We start from the raw sequence: 19047 nt of genomic DNA, 5'->3' as shown, positions 1-19047 counted from the left end.
ATACTTGTAAGAGGATTTTATTTGAAAAAAATAATAATTATCAATTTGTCAGGGTATAAAAACATTTCTTACATTAAGTTAGCCTTATTAAAAATACTTGAGGTCAAAAATTGAATTTCTGTTAAATCAATAAAACTATTTAAATGTTTATTAAACGGGTTAGCATGTAGCAGCCGTTTTGCATCACTACATACACATGCACACGCAAACGCACACACACACACACACACACACACACACACACACACACACACACACACACACACACACACACACACACACACACACACACACACACACCTACAATTTTGACCATATTGTATAAAAATGAGTTTCTTATCCAACTTGTACAACTTTAAAAAAAAATGTTGTACAGTTGGCTCCGTGCATTACAGTGCATCATTCATATCCCCAATCCTTTTGCCTCTCCCTGTCACTGCTCTCTCTCTCCCTTTCTCGTCGCATGGTCGCTTTGGCGACCGCCTCATCAAAACACATACTGAGGGGATTGTTTTTAGCGCTGGCATCCTTCACTGTGATATCCTCCCAGTCCCTACTCCTCCTTTGCTTCTCTGCTACGGCTAGCCCCTTCCTCTGCTTTGCTTCCCCTTGTTTCTCATCCACACCCTCTTCTACTGCTTCCACCTCCCCAACATAAATGTCATCTAGTGGGGTCTCCTTTTTCCATTCTCGCTCCCTGTCTGGGATCCTGCACTCACTATTCTGCCTGTGCTGTTGCTGCTGTTGCTGCTGCTGCTGCTGCTGCTGCTGCTGTGGCTGCTGCTCTTGCTGCCGGAGATTCAGTGCTGTTAGCCTGCAGTGCTGGGGTTTCGGCGGCACGACCGGCACCGACCGGACTTGGTAAACTTTAGAAGGAGATTGGTGGGAAATGACCAGCTTTCTACCGACACCTACCTCAGACCCCCCTCCTGAGTGGCCCTCTAAGCCCTCCTTTAACGCGTGATGCTCTGGCTCTGGCATGTCTCGTTGACTTGTGTTTGTTCCTTCGGCTTTTCTGTCCATGCTCACCGGTGGTTGAGAATGCTCTTGGGGGCTTCCTGCATTCTTTCTCTCCTTTTCAGGAGCTTCTGGTTCGCCAAAGGGCTGGATAATTTTACCGTCTCCACAAACGGACAACTTCTCTTGTTTATCTTGGTTTTTACCATCTTTTCTGTCCTGCTCATCGTTCGGTACACTTTCCTCTGTTGAATCACTTTCTATTGGCTCTAAATCTTCCCTTTTCCCTTTGTCTTTGCTGGCTTGTTCGTCAAACACTTCCCCGGACTCCTCTTTCGGTGCTTCTGGGATCCCAGCTTCGTCTTTCTGGACCCTCTTTTCCTCTTTATTTTCTTTCATTCGTTCGTCCAAATCATGAACATCGAGGAGTTCCACAACCTGAATGTCTGTTCCCCCTTCTGCAGACTGCTGTTCTCCCTCTCTTTGTGCAATTTCTATTTCTTCTGGAGAACCAACTGGACTCTCGCTGGACTCCACCGGCTGTTGTGCCATTTGACACAGAACATCTTCACCTTTGTGGGCTAGCGTGCAGACATCAGCCTCTGGCCCTTCACCTCTCTTGCACGCAGGCACTCTCCCGGGCTCTTCATCCGGAGTTCCGGAGATGATCACCTCACCTACGTCATTTGTCTTTTTCCCGACCTGATTCCACTCTCCCTGAACACTGTCCATTCCCTCGTCTTCCCAAACACAGAGGTCTGACGGGGGTTCTGGCAGTTCTTCGCAAAACTCTGGAAACCCATCAATGATTCCATCTGGGAAGTCAAAAGTCTCCGTCTGAGAAGGAGGAGGCGACGCCACCTCAAGTGAACCACTCCAAGAGTTTTTCACACACCTGTGGGGAACGTCGCCCCGTTCGACTCCAACCTCCGCCGCTGCTTCGCTGCCTGTGGGGACCTCGGTTGGCAGTGAGCGGCCCAAAGCCTCAGCGGGCTCTGGCACGGGGGACGGGGGCTCTGATCCACCTGCAGCTCGACTGGTATGGACCAGGGGGAGGGGGAGGTCTCCTGTGTCCACTCTGGAAATGGGAGAGGATGACACAGAGAGGATTATCAGGTGAGGGTTTTATTATGGGAGGCAAAAATAAAAACATATATGTGACTGGCTAGATGTATTAGTTCAGCTTACCTTTGATTTGGCATGTTCGTTCGTGCTCCGTCTTCTTCCCGGCACCCCTCTTCACCCTCCCTATCCTCCATAGTAAGGCTCGTCAAGGCGTACCCATTTTCCATATTTCCGGTCTCACGGCTACCTCCTGCGATGCCCATGGCCTCGAGCGCTGAGGCCTCGGAGCTCTGCAACGGGCGGCCAGACTCCTCGTCAACAAAGGGGTCGACACAGTGGTCCGCCGGCGTGGGCGAGGGGTCGGGACCATCTGGCGCGGTCCAGCTCAGGTTGTGGAACGCGTAACCAGAGGGGAGACTCTTGTAGAAAATGTCCCCTTCTTCATTCTCGCCGCCGTCCTGATCAAAACAACCGTCATCGTCTTCATCGTCTGCAGTGCAGTCGTCGTCTTCGTCGTCTTCGGAGGAGGACTCGGGCGGACAGAAGTAGGTGCTCATGTAGGGCAGGCTGAGGGACTTCATCTGTCTGTTGGAGAGCCTCTGCGAGGGCGGTTGGCGTTGGTGGGGCAGCGGAGGTCCGGGGTTGGGCTCGGAGTGTCGATTCGGGCGGTGGGCCGAGGGCTCCGTCTCCTTGGACGCCAGGGGGGAGCTGCAGAGAGCCAGCCCGGGAGCTTCCATGTCCTCGTACTCATCGTCCTCATAGGCGGGAGGTTCCACGGAGAACTCGTTCACCTGATGGGGAAGGGGAAGGGGAGGGGTAATATAGAAATACAGTAAGTATCTGCCCGATCTATCCCATCCGAATCCGGGATGGGCCGGAACGTTGTCTGGAGCCTGTCTGCACATAAACGTCTGAACTGCTCTTTCTGCGTCTTGAATTGGGTCTCATTCGGGTCATCCACCAATGATAAACCTAAGGAAGACTGTACTCTGCACTCTGTGACCCTCTGAAATCTTAACTTCAGCATGTTGTCCTTTGAGTTGTCAGAGTCGCTGTCAGATGGATATGGCCTTGGTAAATATCGAAGCCTTCAGATCAGCCAAAATCAGCATGTAAACACCTAGCAGATAACTGTGGACACACCACTGCTGCATGTGCATTAATACAAGGCATATCCGTATCACTTGACATGCAAAGGATCCAACAAAGCACCACACAAAACAAACATTGTGTAAAAGCCCCATGTATATCTAGGGATGACGGTTGGCGAGGGACTGGTATTCCAGCAGCTTGATGTTACCTGTACCTCTAACAAGAGGTTAGCGGTGAAATCCTCTTTCCCCTTTATCTACCAGAACAATGTCAGCACCGATTATGAATATTAGGACGCACATCCTGAGCACTGTTGCCAAACCACCTAGCCATGACATGTAAGTGTCTGTCGATGAGTAAAGTAAGTTGTTGGATTATGATATATTCATATATGTTCAGTAGTTTAAAAGCACTACTAGACCTCCGAGTGAATGGGCCAGTGGCTTTCAGCATACTGTAGTGAATTATTACACCCACCACCTTTAAAGGTGAAGGGCCTGGATTATGGACTAAATAATGAAAGGAGATCGCGGTCACCCATAGCGCAGAGACCCACACAAACCTGGCTCGAGACGCTGCAGTCGATGTGGTCCAGGAAGTCAAAGCTCTCCTGAACATAACCCGAGAGCTCGTGGGCCTCCCCCTCAGGTCCAGGGACGCGTTGGACACCGGGCAGCTCTGATGAGCGGCGGTCCAGGTTCTCCAACCCCTCACCCCTCATATCTGAGAGGTAAAAAATCAAAATGAAGACATTGACATCATTGTGCACACATTTGATAACACCTAAAGATGATGAAGTTGAAATGTGCGGGCACTGATCCACTGCAGATCCACTATGATGACATAAAATAAATCCTAATACATAGTAGTCAAGGTAAATTGTCGGACCTTTAGACACGCAATAGTGGAATGTATTTCTTTAATTGCCGATTGACTATAATTTTTATAGCTTATAGTTTAGATGGCAGCAATCGTGCAAATATTTTGTGTGCGAAACTCTAAGTAAATGCTTATCACGAGAATGAATGCATCTGTAGAATAAGCATCGCTAGTAATGTCACAGCTTTCATACATAACAAATAGCAGCTTTCTGAATTACCCATGTATTCATCGTCAGTGTCTTCAGGAACATATTGGTGCAGGTCAGAATTCACAATTTCAGCATCTGGCTCTCCATCAGAGACCCGACCTCCATCGTTTTCCACAGGCTTGACCTGGTCATCGTCCAGGACCCCCTCGTCTTCGCTCATCTCCTCGCTGTCTCCTTCCTCTTCCCCACCACTTTGCACATCTGGCTTCCAATTGTCACCGCTCTTGTCTGCTTCCAGGTGATTCTGTCCAACTGTCTCGTCCTCCACCAATGTCTCTGTTGTGACAGCAGTTTGTTCTCCGCCTCCTCCTCCTCCGCCTCCTCCTCCCCCTTCTCCCCCTTCTCCTCCTCCTCCTCCTCCTCCTCCCCCTCCTCCTCCTCCTCCCCCTTCTCCCCCTTCTCCTCCTCCTCCTCCTCCTCCTCCTCCCCCTCCTCCTCCTTCTCCCCCTTCTCCTATGACTTCTCCTCCTCCTCCTCCTCCTCCTCCTCCTCCTCCTCCTCCTCCTCCTCCTCCTCCTCCTTCTCCTTCCCCTCCTCCTCCTCCTACTCCACCTCCTTCTCCCCCTCCTCCTCCTCCTAGCTCCTTCTTCTTTCCGTCACCCTTCCTCTTCTTCTCCCCCCTCCCAGCCCCTCTTTCCTTCCCGTCGGCCCGGTCTCCTCCGTCCCGGTCCTTTCCGCAATGCACCACCCGGTCGCCTCCGCCCCCCTGCAGCACCACCAGGGCCATGTTGGAGGTGATGTGGAGGGGCACGGTGACGATGTGGGGCTCGGAGATATGCATGGCCGCCCGACGGCCCACCTTGGCCGAGGATTGGCCGGGGGACCTGGAGGGGGTCCCCGGCGAGCCGCCCCCCCCCGCCCCGCCGGCCCCGAGGCCCTCGGGGTCCAGGGAGCTGTAGGTACCCTGGGTCCCGCCGCCCCCGCTCAGCACCCCGGTGCCCCGTCGGTAGGTGACGGCGTACCCGCTGCCCCCCGTGGCACCAGCAGGGGGCGCCGCCTCGCCGCCGGCCAAGGCACTGGGGGCGGCCCCGGACCTGGACATGGCGGAGGGGTGCTGGACAGGGTGCCTGGATCCTGAACATTTTGCTGAAAGAAGAGAGAGAGAGAGAGAGAGAGAGAGAGAGAGAGAGAGAGAGAGAGAGAGAGAGAGAGAGAGAGAGAGAGAGAGAGAGAGAGAGAGAGAGAGAGAGGTGTTACGTCACCATCCAGTGGGGATGGGCGACTCCACAACGATTCGGTCAGAACGAACAAATCCCGAATGTGAACGACGAGAACTGATTCCCAAAACTGAACTTTTTTTTTTAACATACAACAGAAATATGGTCACGTAAATAAAAGGTGCAAACTAACAGAGCTTCGTCTCCCCTCAAGCTTATATTGATTGAGCCTCAAACGTTCTCATAGTGGTTGAGGCAGCTTGGGCTATTTTTCTTCAAACCAAACACGTGTAATGCTCGAGCGGCGTCGTAGGCTAATACTAAAGAAATTAGCTTTTTTCCGAGCACCGCCAACGTCTGAGACCTTCTGGTGTTTTAAAAGGCTCCATTTGCGGGCGTACCTCATATTTTAAAGCAAAGGGGCGAGGCCAGACACCTGAGATTCCCTGCCAAAGGATGTAACAGACTATATGACATAACCGTTTAAATAATCATTTTGCCCATGCCAACTATCCGGTGCCCGTAGGAAGTGGTCCACAATCTTGAATACTATTATTTATTTAGAGGATTCGGACAATGGTATGTCCCAAAATATAATTTGAAGGAATCATTTAAATGTGCTCTTACACTATACTGTGAGGTAATACCTTCGTCATGCAAAGAGGATGTTGCAAACTCTCTGGCCGACTAGGTAATTTGCTTATATGGCCCAAGATTATGATTCATGTCACAGCTCATATTGAAGAGTTTAAGAGAGTAGGCATAAAATGTATTCCAATTCCATTGTTAATAGTCGGATGACATGTGTGGTGAAAGCTAACATTTTCCTAAACAACCTCTTCATATGTTCTTTATTTCTTTCACACAAGAACGGATTGTTTCCACACAATGAATATACACATGTATTTGAAGGTTTATCTCCTCGCTCAACGTAAGCAACATCCAGTAAAGTTTAACCAACCAGATGGGAAGTGGACAAGCGCCACTTGATGATTAGAAAAACTATTATTTTATTGAGTCCAATAAAAACAAGGTTAGAGTTTTACATTACAAATGTAGACCGGTGCTCCCTAACTTATTTTTTATATTCTGGTAAGATACAGATTAATTTCCTGTTTGAACATGAGACACCAGAAACAGAATTGTATTTTAACTGTACCTTCATTTGTATACGTTTGAATGCTGAGGGAGTCCATACTTCTGGCCGGCCTCAATGAACACCTGTCTTTCTCTGTTAGAGAAAAACACATGAAAAACCACATGTAGGATTAAAGAAGTTGGATTGGTTGTCCTCTTCTACCGCTGCACAGAGAAGCCTGATAGATATCAGCACATCTCATTGAATTACCTTTTTGACTGCTCTTGCTCCTTTTCCACGGTTCGTGGAATCGTCCCCCGATGTTGAAGATGGACATCCATTTCCTGCCCTTGAGAGACCCCTTCCTCCTTATTTGGATAAGGATAACACACACACACACACACACACACACACACACACACACACACACACACCACACACACACACACACACACACACACACACCACACACACACACACACACACACACACGCGCGCATGCTGGCATTTACTAAGGTTGCAAAATATCCACATACACCCTAATCTTTGCGAATAATTGCTAGATTAGGATGGGCTCCAACAAAGATGCAAGCTTTGTTGCATCAGTGAACAGATAACCCTCATCTCTTTTATACTGTAATACACATGGGTCATCTACATACTTGTCAGTGCCTTCAATAATCGCATGGTAGGGTCTCATGGCAATTGGACCATCCCCAGGGCTTATGTGGCCGTAATGGGCCATATTTGCAGGAAGCTCCCGAAGGATTGGTTCCTCCGGACCAAACGCTGCAGTTGGGGAGGGCAAAGAAACCCGCCTATCCTGGGGTACGCCTGGAACACAGAGTTACATTAGAAAAAAAGATTGAAACCATCCCTGGAACCTCAAGGTCAGCTTGCGAAACACATATCAGTCCACACGAAGAAATGCATCCTATTATACCAAGATAAACCTTGAAAGATTTTTTTTCTAACAACCTAATATATATTTGAGCACATTTTATGTGATACAAAGTCCGACACTAAACCCGTAATTTTCATGGCCCATGCTTGGAATATCGCCGGAAGAATACCGTCTATTTGTCGGGGGTCCGGACACATACCTTCTCCACTGAAGAGTTGAGAGACGTGGTTGAGGATGAACTCCACCACGATGGACTGCACCCTCACCTCCATGAAGGCGGCTGTACCGTTGAACCCGGAGTTCTCAATGTCCTTGGACCTGCACGCACACACAATATACATTTAACAAAAAAAGAAAAAAAAAAAAGGTAATTTAGGTCAGATTTAGGTCCAATAAAACGTAGGTCCAATAAGGTGAGTCACCGTCAGATCAGATCATTTGTTTTTTTCTCAAGTCAATCAGTTATGTTAATGTGATCCAGACCCTCTAAAGAAGCCACAATTGAATTCCGTTTCCACAACGTGTGTTTTTTTTCTTCCAACATCTAAACCCGTATCAAAGCAAAGGGGTCAGGGCTTTGATACAGACCACTCCGTGACCGCAGATCCCTCTGATCGTCCACCCATCTGTAAGTAGGTTTGAACCAGCCCCCCCACCCCCCAGTTAGTTGTGAATACTGTGTTATTCGTCTGAATATTAAGTTAAAGCCATCGTTAAACCAACCGGAGGAGATTGGGGGCCCAGACGATGGCCAGGTTCCTGGAGTGCATGTTGGTCTCGGCGGAATGGGAAGCCATCCTCACAAGGTGGCACATGAGGAACTCCAGAGTCCTCACAGGAGGCAACGATCAAACACAAATGGAGTTTAAACACTGACATTAATAAGACACCTACTAATGTGACCCCTTTTCAAATGTGCATCCACTCTCACTCGACATGCTCTGTCTCTACTATGTAAAGAGGTACCTGTAATGAAGGGCGGGTAGCTCCTTGAGCACATCTCTTATCTTCACCAATCTCTCCTCCTCCAGCTTGAGGGCCACGGCCTCCTGTGCAGAAACGGTTTGTTTTCTAGTCACCGGGATTCATTTTCCATGTTCAACCTTGTTTCGGTCCAACTTTTGGTGAACCGCAAACAATTTCTGTGCATACTTGTTTCTGTTACACAAACGTGTCTCACGTTTCCTTTAAATGTATTTTTTTTCTTTTGGTTTCATTTGTTTTCTGCACATCCTCCTCCCATGTTTGGCCCGGACTAAGGGGCACCGTCTACACGTACTGTATGTGTTCTGCTTTGGCCATCAGACGAACAGACAGCTATGTTGATCACTCACGGCAAACTTGTCATAGAGGTTGTAGGTGAGCAGTGGGTTGGGCAGCTCCCGGAAGTAGGCCTTGCAGAGGGAGCTGACGCAGTGGATGTCCTGCAGGTACAAATCCTTGTGGAGGTCCGGACTGGCTTCATTGTCAAACTCACTCCTGGTGGACACAGGTACTGACATTCACATCATGCGTCCAATGCATGTCGACATACAGTTACAGATCACCTGCCTCGTTCATATTAGGGACAAGCCACACAGGGAACATTTGCAACACCGACGCACCTGAGTTTCTGTATATTGGAAGAGACCCCGGACAGCCGGTAGATGCCGTCGACGACCCCGTGCTCCTCGAGGAACTCACTGCAGATCTTTAGCACGCGAGGAACTGTGGACGGGTGGGCGGAGGATGACACACAGTCAGAGTCAACACATGATATGAAACATCTCAGGTCGAGATTAAAGGAAAAAAGCCATTCATATATATATATATTTGGCTTCTTTGCATTCAGGTTGTAGCTGTACAATATTTAATTTCCCTCTCTGAGAGGGAATAAAATGTAAAGCTTATTTGCAATCGGGGGTGGGTTATATAGAGTAGCAGAGGAATACTATCAGTACTTTCTATTCCGTTTATCCTTATTTTGTGCATGGTTAGCTAGATCTCCTTAACGTCAAGTGACAAATGCATCACTTCCTGCCTCCTTGGTCCAGCCTCACCAAATAAACCTCCACATTTGTGCAAAATATGCTTCTCTTGATTAAAAAAGAAAATGAAGAGAAGAGTGCTCAGAAGTTAGTGCTGGGCATTTGGTTCTCTGAATATCCTTACTGAAACAACAACAATATATTGGTTCTCTTTCTTCTGACAAATGTACTTATTGTGAGTCTTCTAAGCGCCCTAAACGTAAACGTAATGCAAATGAGTGGAAGGGAACCGAGCGGAAGGCCCCAGAGCTGCTCACTCTCTTGCGAGGAGGCAGCCAGATGTTCCTGCAGATCGCAGCCGAACACCTTCTCCTTACTGGCCCCCTTCCTCCGGGCTCTCCGCATGTCTGCCTGGTCCCTACGGCCGCAGCTCTGCTCACATCCAGGCCACGGGGCTCCGTTGGTGGGTGAAAGGGAGGTAGGGAGTGGCTGTGTCCCCCTAGACGCCTGGCAGAATCCAACCAGCAACGGTGGGTTTTAAAGTGAACCCGAGACTGTCTCACATCCTTCAGGGGGTTGGACTGCTTTCTTGTGGTGGTGATCTGGTGCAACCGCCGAGACGTCAAAATACGCACACTTCTTTGTTTGAGGGCGTTAATTGAGTCGTGTCGAGACTGTGGTCCACCTGTTTTCGGCGCAGGTGCAACCTATAAATTCAGAGCCAAATAACAGTACTGGTTATCTACATGCAAATGCAGCAAACTTCACAGCATTGAATGAATGGGTGAAAACGCAAACTCAACTTTAAAAGTTTGCTTTCATTTAAATGTATATTGGCAGACCCCACCCTTACCAAGTTCTCCTATTTTGCTGCATAACCAAGTTCCTATCCATTCAATCACGTTTCCTTTTCTCCCAGGGCGTATGCAGAAGTATATAAAAAAAACACCTAAATAAACCATTAACTATGACCGGGGGTTGAGGGAGGTTACATCTCTCCATCATGCTGCCAATTGTATGCCCTACAGCCTGTCAGCCTACTGCCATTTTGGGATTTTGACTATCCCGGAAGCCTAGCATGAGCTATGATCAGGTCTGCAATGTTTAGCGAGCGGAAATGGAGTCACATAAAGTGATAACTAATGAACGTCTCTGTAATCGTCTTTCCTCTGCCACACCTGACTCTACCTACCCTTGTTTCGGCCCCTTCTCACCTATTAACCTAATGAGCGTTAGTAGAAGTTTAAAAGTAGAACAGTTGAAAGGATCATCAGAAGACAAACATTTACCTACCTTCACACTGCAACAGCATACAAATGGCTGCAGCAACACACAAAAAACAGTGACGCAAGAAACCGCTATACTTCCCCTGCTGACTTCCTGAGTATCTCTGCTTGCCTTGTATGCGCTCTCTCTCTCTCTCTCTCCCTCTCTCTCTCTCTCTCTCTCTCTCTCTCTCTCTCTCTCTCTCTCTCTCTCTCTCTCTCTCTCTCTCTCTCTCTCTCTCTCTCTCTCTCTCTCTCTCTGTATATAGCACATTATTACAGACCATCCTCTCTCCAAAAGAATGTATTTTCTCAAATCGTACCCGTTTTTGGGCCTTTATTTGACCTTAAAAGAAGGAAACCGATTCATTTTGATTGAATTTTAATGATTGATATTGATCCTTAAGTGGTCCTAGGTTTTGTTTTCATATCTAATAAAATATCATGCTGTATATATTACAGTTACAGTAACACTTGAGATGGAATGATTAAGTTTCATTAAATGCACAAACAATATCTAATCCAATATCAGTGTATTTTAGCATTTCCAATCAGCAAATGGGCAAACAGTATCGGCCATTTCCAAAAGATGATATCACACTCTATATCTAGATTATGTTTTCTAAATGATTTGATCATCAGCAATATGGACTATTCTTGATTGCTCTTAACGGCTCTAATTTTCAATGAATCAGGATAATAAACATGAGATAATGAATGAATCCATTTTGAAGTAGTGAGGGCAGATCTTTAACAGTCCATGAGCCCTATTTACCACAGTCTGGATCATTCCGGATCCTGCAGTCCTACTGGGTGGTAGTATAACTTCTGGACCGGCGCAGTCTGGTGCCGGAAACCTACAACTGCCAGGGGGGGGGCTTGCAGGAGTTACGTCTTGTTTCCTGCTTCGCTCCTACTGATGAAATCTCATCACGGTTTTCAGAAGATGATTCTAATGAGTGTATTTTCCACACTGGCCCGTTTACACAGCGTTGGGTTGAATTCCTCACAGAACCTAATTTACAGATTTCTGCTGCAGCCTGAATTGTGTTTAAAATGACGTTCCTTCAGATTCCCACCTTCAGCAGCCTGATAAGTCAAAACTAAAATGTAGCATGAGACTTTTGATTTTAAAGTTGATCAACTGAGATTGTTCTTTCTAGATTCTACTTGACCTCAAAAAACGCTTCCTCTTTTGAAAAAACACAACATTTTCAAAAACACAACACAATCTCGAGGTTCCAAATGTAATGTTGAGCTTGAAGTCAGTACCCTCAACCTGGCAAGTTGCAACCTGCATACGCGTCAAGGCTTGGAAGGAGGGGGCGGCTAGAGACAATCATGTGATTTTGGACTGCAGTACCTATTTTTAAACGCTCGGGGTCAATGTTACATACAGCACCTTTAATCTCAAATCAGATTTGTGGGACTACAATCTAGAGAGCTGCTGACAATGAGTTCTGCTGGTGCAGCTACTAAAATTACTGAAACCATTTGAAAACCAACAGAAAAGCATTGTTACCGCCAACGCGATTGATTGATCGGTTGATCAGTCAATGTCGAAATGAGGAGCATTTGCCTTGCGGATATATTAGCAACGTACGGTATCGATGCAACGTCATCACAAGGGGTCGGACAGGCGTAGCCTCAGCCTGTAGTTTTTTGACTCTTGTGTATATCTGGACGCCTACCGCTCCGTACCATTGTACCGCTTCGGACGCAGTTCAGTCTCCCCTCACCAATATATATTTTGTGCATTATTACTCCATAACAATTCATCCTGCTTCGGACGTTTTATCACCGCATACAAGTGTCGTTATTGTGAGAAAAACACGTAACAAGATGGAGAATTGCAGCTTTCAGACTGAGCTGGTGTCCATCATGGAGATTTTAGCCAAGGCAGCAGTCGCTGAAATAAACAGACGTGTGGACGACAGTTGTGCAGTGTTACGCCTGGAGATTTCTCAGAGCCAGAGTGACATATATGTCCTTAAAAAGAAGTGTGACGTTATGGAGGCAGAGCTCAAAAGGTCGAGGATTCGAGCAAAGAAAAAAGGTATCGTTACAGGCATTCAAAGGCTGTGTACAATCGCCTTGTTGTGTTTGTTTGTGTGCGTGTGTGCTCTCGAAAGGTAAACACTTTCTTCGTGTGTTATTCCCTTCAGGTTTTAGCCCTTCCGTTCAAGCAATATGTTCTCCAATGGCCAAAGACGTCTTAAATAAAGAGGCAGATACGGTGTCATGGGGCAGAGAGTCCACAATTGAGCAAGTCCAAGCCCTGCAGGTAATCAATATCGATGAGTGTCATCTCTTGGGGGCGGGGTTAACAGTAATGAGGTAATAAAGCATTCATAAGCATTAATCCACTTGAAATGAGCAATAATGCCTCACCATACGTTTAGTTACAGGATTTGTAAAGCTGCAATGGTTTAATTCAGTTTGTTTCATCATTACTTTCATTGACGCTTTTAGTTGTGTTCTCCCACATCCTGTTAACCAGCGTTTGCTATATAATGTCGGTGTCTCAATATTTAGTTTTGTTTTGCAGCGTGGAGATCTTGGGTCTGCGAACGAGATGGACGTCCTTCCAATCAAAGAAGAGGGAACAGAAGAGGATACGTGGAACCACGGAAACCAGGGGCAAAGTGCGTCAACAGGAGTTAAATTGAATTGATGGACACTTGGCTTTTGATTACTTTGACCTAAACACAATGTTATAGTGGGGAGATAGTATAGGTAAACACTACCCATGGTTATATATCCTTCAACAGCTCATTCTCAACTCGCTTGAACTTAGCCTATTTCATGAATCGTATTCGTCATGCTCACGATGGCTTCGTCAACGATTACACGCTATTGTGAAAAAACAGTTTCTGTGTTTTTGCTCTCGAAAGGTAAATACTTGGTTTGTTTTGTTGTTTTCTTCAGGCTTTGACACTTCTTCTGTTACCGAGATATGTTCTCCACTGGTTAAAGACATTTCCCACAAAGAGGTGGATCTGGTATCTTGGGGCCGAGAGTCGACACTTGAGCAGATGCAAGCTCTGCAGGTACAAATCATTCACATGATTATTGATGCATCTCGCTCTCATCTTTCTCGTTTCATTAACTAATCATTAATTATAAACACATATCAATGTATTAATCCCTCATTTAAACATGCGGGTTTAAGACCATTACACCTAGCCATACCTATAACGTGTCATAATAATGTAATATATGAATACGTGAAAGGCAGTCTGTGTGTGTTGTGTTGTACTTTTGTTAACTTTCTGTCATTCATCAACCCGTTTCCATGTATTCCCCTGCGGGCTAAATGTTGATCGTTTTCCTCAATGTTGTATTTTATTTGTAGCGTGGAGATCTGGAGTCTGGCAACGAGATGGACGTCCTCCCCATCAAAGAAGAGGGCACAGAGGAAGACATGTGGAACAGCGGCCATCAGGGGCAAAGTGAGTCAAAGGAGTTTGTTTTGTCCCTTCCCTTTTATTAGGGATGCACCGAAATGAAAATTCTTGGCCGAAACCGAAACCGAATATACTGAAACAGTTGGCCGAAACCGAATACCGAATGTGGCTTTTAATGTTTTTCATTCATTTTGCTTTAATTTTTTTTTTGAATTTTTCAAAAGAATCAATTACAAATTTGATAATTTGTAAATGAATAAAAAAATTAAAATATTTATTTAATACTGAACGTTTTCTAACATTCGGGCAGACATTATAGCAAGAATTTAAGAACAATGTACCTTTAAATAAATGAGTAAAACTATTTTTTTTTTTTTTAATAAATGAAAATGTTCGGTGTATTATGTTCGGCCTTTTTACTCCTTCGGCCGAAACCGAACATTATGTTTTGGGCCATTTTCGGCCGAACATGTTCGGTGGCCGAATATTCGGTGCATCCCTACCTTTTATACAGTCCTTCCACATGTTGATGATGAGAAATTCTGAGGGTAGATACTAGAGCCCGACCGATATAGAATTTTTAAGGCCGATACCGAAACGAATATTTTGTGATTTAAAAATCCGATATGCCGATATATCGGCCGATATATATATATAAAAATAAATAATCCAGAAACGCGCAACAAAACAAACACATTTATTTGTTTTTTGAATTGTTATTCAAGCAATGTATGTCTCGTGACAGTTGCCAACTTACCATGAACACACGTGCACACATGAACAACACCGATGATCTCCGTCGATCTCCGTCATTCACTCTGCCTAAATCAGCGGGTTTGGGGCGTTAGAGCGCCCTCTGATGGACAAACTGTTTTTAATTTCATTTATCGGGCATTATAAATGCCGATACCGAATAGTTTGAAAAATGCCTAATATCGGCCGATAATATCGGCCTGCCGATATATCGGTCGGGCTACACAACAAATGTCATAACCATCCGGTTTTACTCTGGCGAATCAATCTGTCTGGTCAATTTTCCCTTTTGACCGGAGCCTGTGCAAACTTCTTAAAGGTGCCATATTATCCTCTTCTGACATCACAGGTGGGCGTGTCCACCTAGATGTGTGCTGGATAGATCAGTCTACCAGCCTACCCAGTGGACTGAAGCAAGCGTTGCTCATCTATCTAGCACACATCTAGGTGGACACGCCCACTAGTGATGTCAGAAGAGGAAGATTTTCAAAAAAGGCTTTTAGCGGCTAATCGCCCTCACACCTGGTGGGGTAACAGGTCACCTTTAACCCCAACTCGGCGCACTGTGTAAGAACGTTTCCCTCTCCCTCCTGTCCAGGCAGCAGGCCTCTCACCCCCGACGTCTTCCCCGAGCACTACCCCTCCGAGAGCCCGCCCCTGCTGAGCGACCCCACGGCACCGGAACCCTTCCCTCGCCAAACGGCGCCGCAGCTGCTGCACGACCGGACCCACCCGGCCATGAAGCGGGAGGAGCCCGACAGGGCGGCGGCGGCGGCGGCGTGCGCCCTCGACTCGGGAGGCGCCTTCCTCCCGGAGGACGAGGAGGAGGCGGAGCCACAGCGGTGGGCGCCCGCCGACCGCAGCTCCGACGACGGCAGCTCGGGCGACCCGGGGTTCCTGTTCGGTGCCGCGCGCCCCGAGTACGAGCAGGGTCCCTCGCTGTTCAAGCACGGGCTGCCGGCCATCCGCTACGTCGGCGTGGACCTGGGGTCGCCGGGGCACTCGGCGGGGAAGCTGCACCTGGCGAGCAGGCTGACGGCCGCGCGGGCCCGCCGGCGAGCCAGGAACCTGAGCTACAAGCGGCTGCAGCAAGCGCACGCGCACGTGCACGGCGAGGCTCACCACAGCGGGTCCAGCCATCCGCCGGCACAGCAGCAGCAGCAGCATCAACAACAACAACAACAACACCAACAACAACAATTACAATTACAGCAGCAGCAGCAATACATGGCGGCCGCCGGGGACATGAGCGACGCCAGCCAGGGCCCGTCGGCCGCAGGGAACCCGCTGGGCTTCTGCGGCGGCTCCCGGGGCAACGTGGCCCTGGCCAAGGCCCGCATGAGGGCCATGTCCTGGAGGAGCGGCAGCGTCGGGGACAAGCGCTTCTGCTGCACGTACTGCGACAAGAGCTTCGTGCGCTTCTGCCAGCTGGAGGAGCACCTGCGGCGGCACACCGGGGAGAAGCCCTTCAGCTGCCTGCAGTGCGGCCGCAGCTTCACCAAGCAGTGCAACCTCATCCGCCACGCGGTGGTGCACAGCGGGGAGAAGCCGCACCAGTGCGCCGCATGCGGGAAGTGCTTCACGCAGCGCTCCAGCCTCAAGTCCCACCAGAAGACGGCCCACTGAGCCCGCGCGGCCCGGGGGCGGGCCGGGGGCGGGCGGAGTGGACGGAGAAAGGACTCGAAGCTCCGAGGTGTCCTCGAGATGAAATGCTAAAGTTGTAATGTTTTTCAGAATTTGTAAGTTGGGTTGTTTAAGTGACAGTGTTCGATTTACTGTATACATTTATAACAGATGTATGTGCAATTATGTTGATATATCTGTAGTACATGCCGAAAGCTACAAAGAGCCATGATCCGATACAATCAATATCCCTCTGTACCTGTATTTTGAAACCTTTACTTTAGGCCGGATTAAAATCGTGTGCTTACTTTACTTGTAGTTACTCCGGGGGGGGGGGGGGGGGGAGTGATGGAGTAACTGTCATAGCTGAGCCGCTGGTTGATATTGAGTGAATGGTGGCAAACGCAGCAAGTTGGGGAGGGAACGTTAAGACCAAAGCGGTGGCAAATGCAAAGTTGTTTTGTAAATCTTGTAAATGTTTTACAGAAAACTCGGTCAAGAAAGATGAGAAGAATTCATAGAATTCGAAGGCAAACCCATGCGTCTAGTTTGCTTAGAAGCGATATCAGTCATTAAAGATATCCACTTAAGTCGCCACTACAACTACTACAACTGCTTGTTGGGTTTGAGTTCATTGAGTTGTTGCACTTAATGTTGGGCCACTGTTTTTCAGTTTTTTGACTTCATTGAATGATGATGTATGTGAGCCCTTTGCACTGATAAAAATACTGACCATTCATGTGGCTGTTTGAGCATGGAAAACATGAAATGAATGTATGTTGGTTCAATTAACATACCGTACACAGGTTATGATTCTGGATGATTTTTTAGGTAGTGGCCATCCCCAAAATGCACCAGAATACAGGAAATCATATCTACCAAATTCAAAATTGTGTAGCTTCTCTCAGCTCACGTTTAGTTGAAGTGTGCAGTCATGTGGCCTACGGATGGTTATGATGAAAAATGTGGCCCTGTTTATCATGAAAGTTGCCCATCCCTGAAATAGGCTAATAATAAGAGATTTTCTTAAGAATAACAGTGTGGCTGTAATATTGTAGTTTGCAAACTACGTTTGGTTTTCACCGGGAACCTGTTCCAGAAAACCTGATTTAGAAAATGTTCTGTTCCAGATAGCCTGACAACTCATGCTGAGAACCTGCTGCATCAGGCAGGTTCTGTTTGCATCAAACCTGCTCACACCTGCAGCAATGACTTTGTTCATGCACATAAGTGGTCTTAAATATGGCAACCAACATGTCTGTCCTCATCTTTTGACTATTCTAGCTGCTTGAAAGACGTCAAGAGAGAGCAGAAGAGAGGAATATTTTGAAACCAAACAACCGATAAAAGTACCCCCCCCCCCCCCCCCCCCCCCTCTGTTCCAAGCCTGTGTTTCTTGGCCGATGAGGAGTTGTGCAACCTGTGAGATGTACCGGCAAGATGTACTCCCTGAATAATTAGCTGGCATAAGGTCTGAATGGGCCCACATAGAGGCAGGCACACTCGACTCCTAACAGATGTCTCACCACGCATTTCACTCATTCAAAGCCGACCGATGGCTATGCCAGTTCTAACAAATTGCACTGAAATACTTTTTTTTTTAAATTCAATTATACTCCTTTCTTGTTTAAAAGGTGGCTTACATTTCAGAGGCCAACAATGCCCCTGGACATGTCACTACTCCTGTGTTGCAGTCCATAGTATTCTATACACATCATTTAGATAAAGACAAACACATGGTATGCAGTACTACTAACGAGCCAATATTCCCCAATTCTCATGATTTTGTATGCTATATTGCCACATCAGTCATATCATTTGTTGTTAATTGCTTACTTTTATCATATATAGGCATTTATGAATTTCTGCATGAACATGCAGAAAGTCCTCTTCATACTTAACCAGTCTTTAGCTGCATTACAGTAATGTCTTCGTCAGAATCCATAATCTTTCCAATCTCTGTGTGTGATTGGTGATGTCTTTAAAAGCCTGCCATGAACGCATGCTGAGATACAGATTGAGGGCAATCTTAACCCGCTTCTTGGAACAGGGCCCCCAGAAAAGGATGACGTGTGTGTTTTCAGTTTCAAGTCTGGAAAGTAATGATTTAATTTAACTATCTTTAGATTCGCAAGTTAAAGAAAAAAACTATATTTTGTTGATGCATACTGTATGCATACTGTATGCAAACAAGTCTCAAATTTGTCAGAAGCCAATCATGGATTTAAATTAAATAAAAACTCAGGGAAAGTAACAATGAAACAGTGCATTATTTTGTCATCAAATCTTCTAGATTGAAAGCACTGTCACAGGCCTTAGCAAGTCACAAAGGGCAACTGCAATCACCAAATTAATTCAATTTTGGTGATTTAATTAAAGCTCTTCCTCTTTTTTTTCGTTTAGTGCTTGGTGCCCTTTTGTTCACTCAATTGTTTTGTAATCAGAAAACGTGTACATTTGTGATTTATATTATTATAATTGATTACATGGATGTAGTCATTTGAGTGTATGTGCTGCGGTGTTTGCGTATTAAACTAAATGTATGTATTTAACTACACTGTCTCTATGTTTTAATCAAACCCTAGTCTCGCAAAGCCAGACCAAACTACAGCAAGTAGAATGAATAATCAAACCCTAACCAGGTAATGTCGTTTATTTCTCTGACACCCTTTGTCCTACCGAAGACACC

At 46.7% G+C, this 19047-nt stretch overlaps 2 protein-coding genes across 2 annotated transcripts; one reads left to right on the top strand and one right to left on the bottom strand.

Annotated features, from left to right (window-relative positions):
• Nucleotide 1: 1 nt before the first annotated feature.
• On the bottom strand, nucleotides 2-10698 carry si:dkeyp-68b7.12 (uncharacterized). The gene is made up of 15 exons (XM_030363324.1): nucleotides 10604-10698; nucleotides 9628-10017; nucleotides 8948-9050; nucleotides 8678-8822; nucleotides 8310-8392; nucleotides 8067-8174; nucleotides 7543-7661; nucleotides 7102-7273; nucleotides 6710-6807; nucleotides 6521-6592; nucleotides 4758-5290; nucleotides 4214-4622; nucleotides 3677-3837; nucleotides 2146-2813; nucleotides 2-2035 (listed from the first exon to the last, which is right to left on the bottom strand). Exons 2-15 carry the CDS (start codon nucleotides 9713-9715, stop codon nucleotides 400-402), a joined length of 4395 nt encoding a protein of 1464 aa, XP_030219184.1. The 5' UTR covers nucleotides 9716-10017; nucleotides 10604-10698; the 3' UTR covers nucleotides 2-399.
• Nucleotides 10699-12215: 1517 nt separating this feature from the next.
• si:ch211-155e24.3 (C2H2-type zinc finger protein) lies at nucleotides 12216-16666 on the top strand. Its single transcript, XM_030363550.1, has 6 exons — nucleotides 12216-12631; nucleotides 12741-12859; nucleotides 13124-13220; nucleotides 13504-13625; nucleotides 13931-14027; nucleotides 15334-16666. The coding sequence occupies exons 1-6, from the start codon at nucleotides 12418-12420 to the stop codon at nucleotides 16359-16361; spliced, it is 1677 nt and encodes a 558-aa protein (XP_030219410.1). The 5' UTR covers nucleotides 12216-12417; the 3' UTR covers nucleotides 16362-16666.
• Nucleotides 16667-19047: the final 2381 nt, after the last annotated feature.

Source organism: Gadus morhua, chromosome 8, assembly GCF_902167405.1.
Source record: "Gadus morhua chromosome 8, gadMor3.0, whole genome shotgun sequence".
NCBI lineage: Eukaryota > Metazoa > Chordata > Actinopteri > Gadiformes > Gadidae > Gadus > Gadus morhua.
The sequence above is the reverse complement of the archived record's forward strand: the minus strand, read 5'-3'. Positions and strand labels throughout refer to the sequence as shown.

Coding starts and splice junctions, on each gene's coding strand:
- si:dkeyp-68b7.12 (XM_030363324.1), bottom strand. CDS start 9,715: ATGCGGAGAGCCCGGAGGAAGGGGGCCAGTAAGGAGAAGGTGTTCGGC. Junction 8,393..8,677: donor ACCTCTATGACAAGTTTGCC/GTGAGTGATCAA, acceptor GTTTCTGCACAG/GAGGCCGTGGCCCTCAAGCT. Junction 2,036..2,145: donor ACGAACATGCCAAATCAAAG/GTAAGCTGAACT, acceptor TCCCATTTCCAG/AGTGGACACAGGAGACCTCC.
- si:ch211-155e24.3 (XM_030363550.1), top strand. CDS start 12,418: ATGGAGAATTGCAGCTTTCAGACTGAGCTGGTGTCCATCATGGAGATT. Junction 13,221..13,503: donor CCACGGAAACCAGGGGCAAA/GTGCGTCAACAG, acceptor TGTTTTCTTCAG/GCTTTGACACTTCTTCTGTT. Junction 13,626..13,930: donor AGCAGATGCAAGCTCTGCAG/GTACAAATCATT, acceptor TTTTATTTGTAG/CGTGGAGATCTGGAGTCTGG.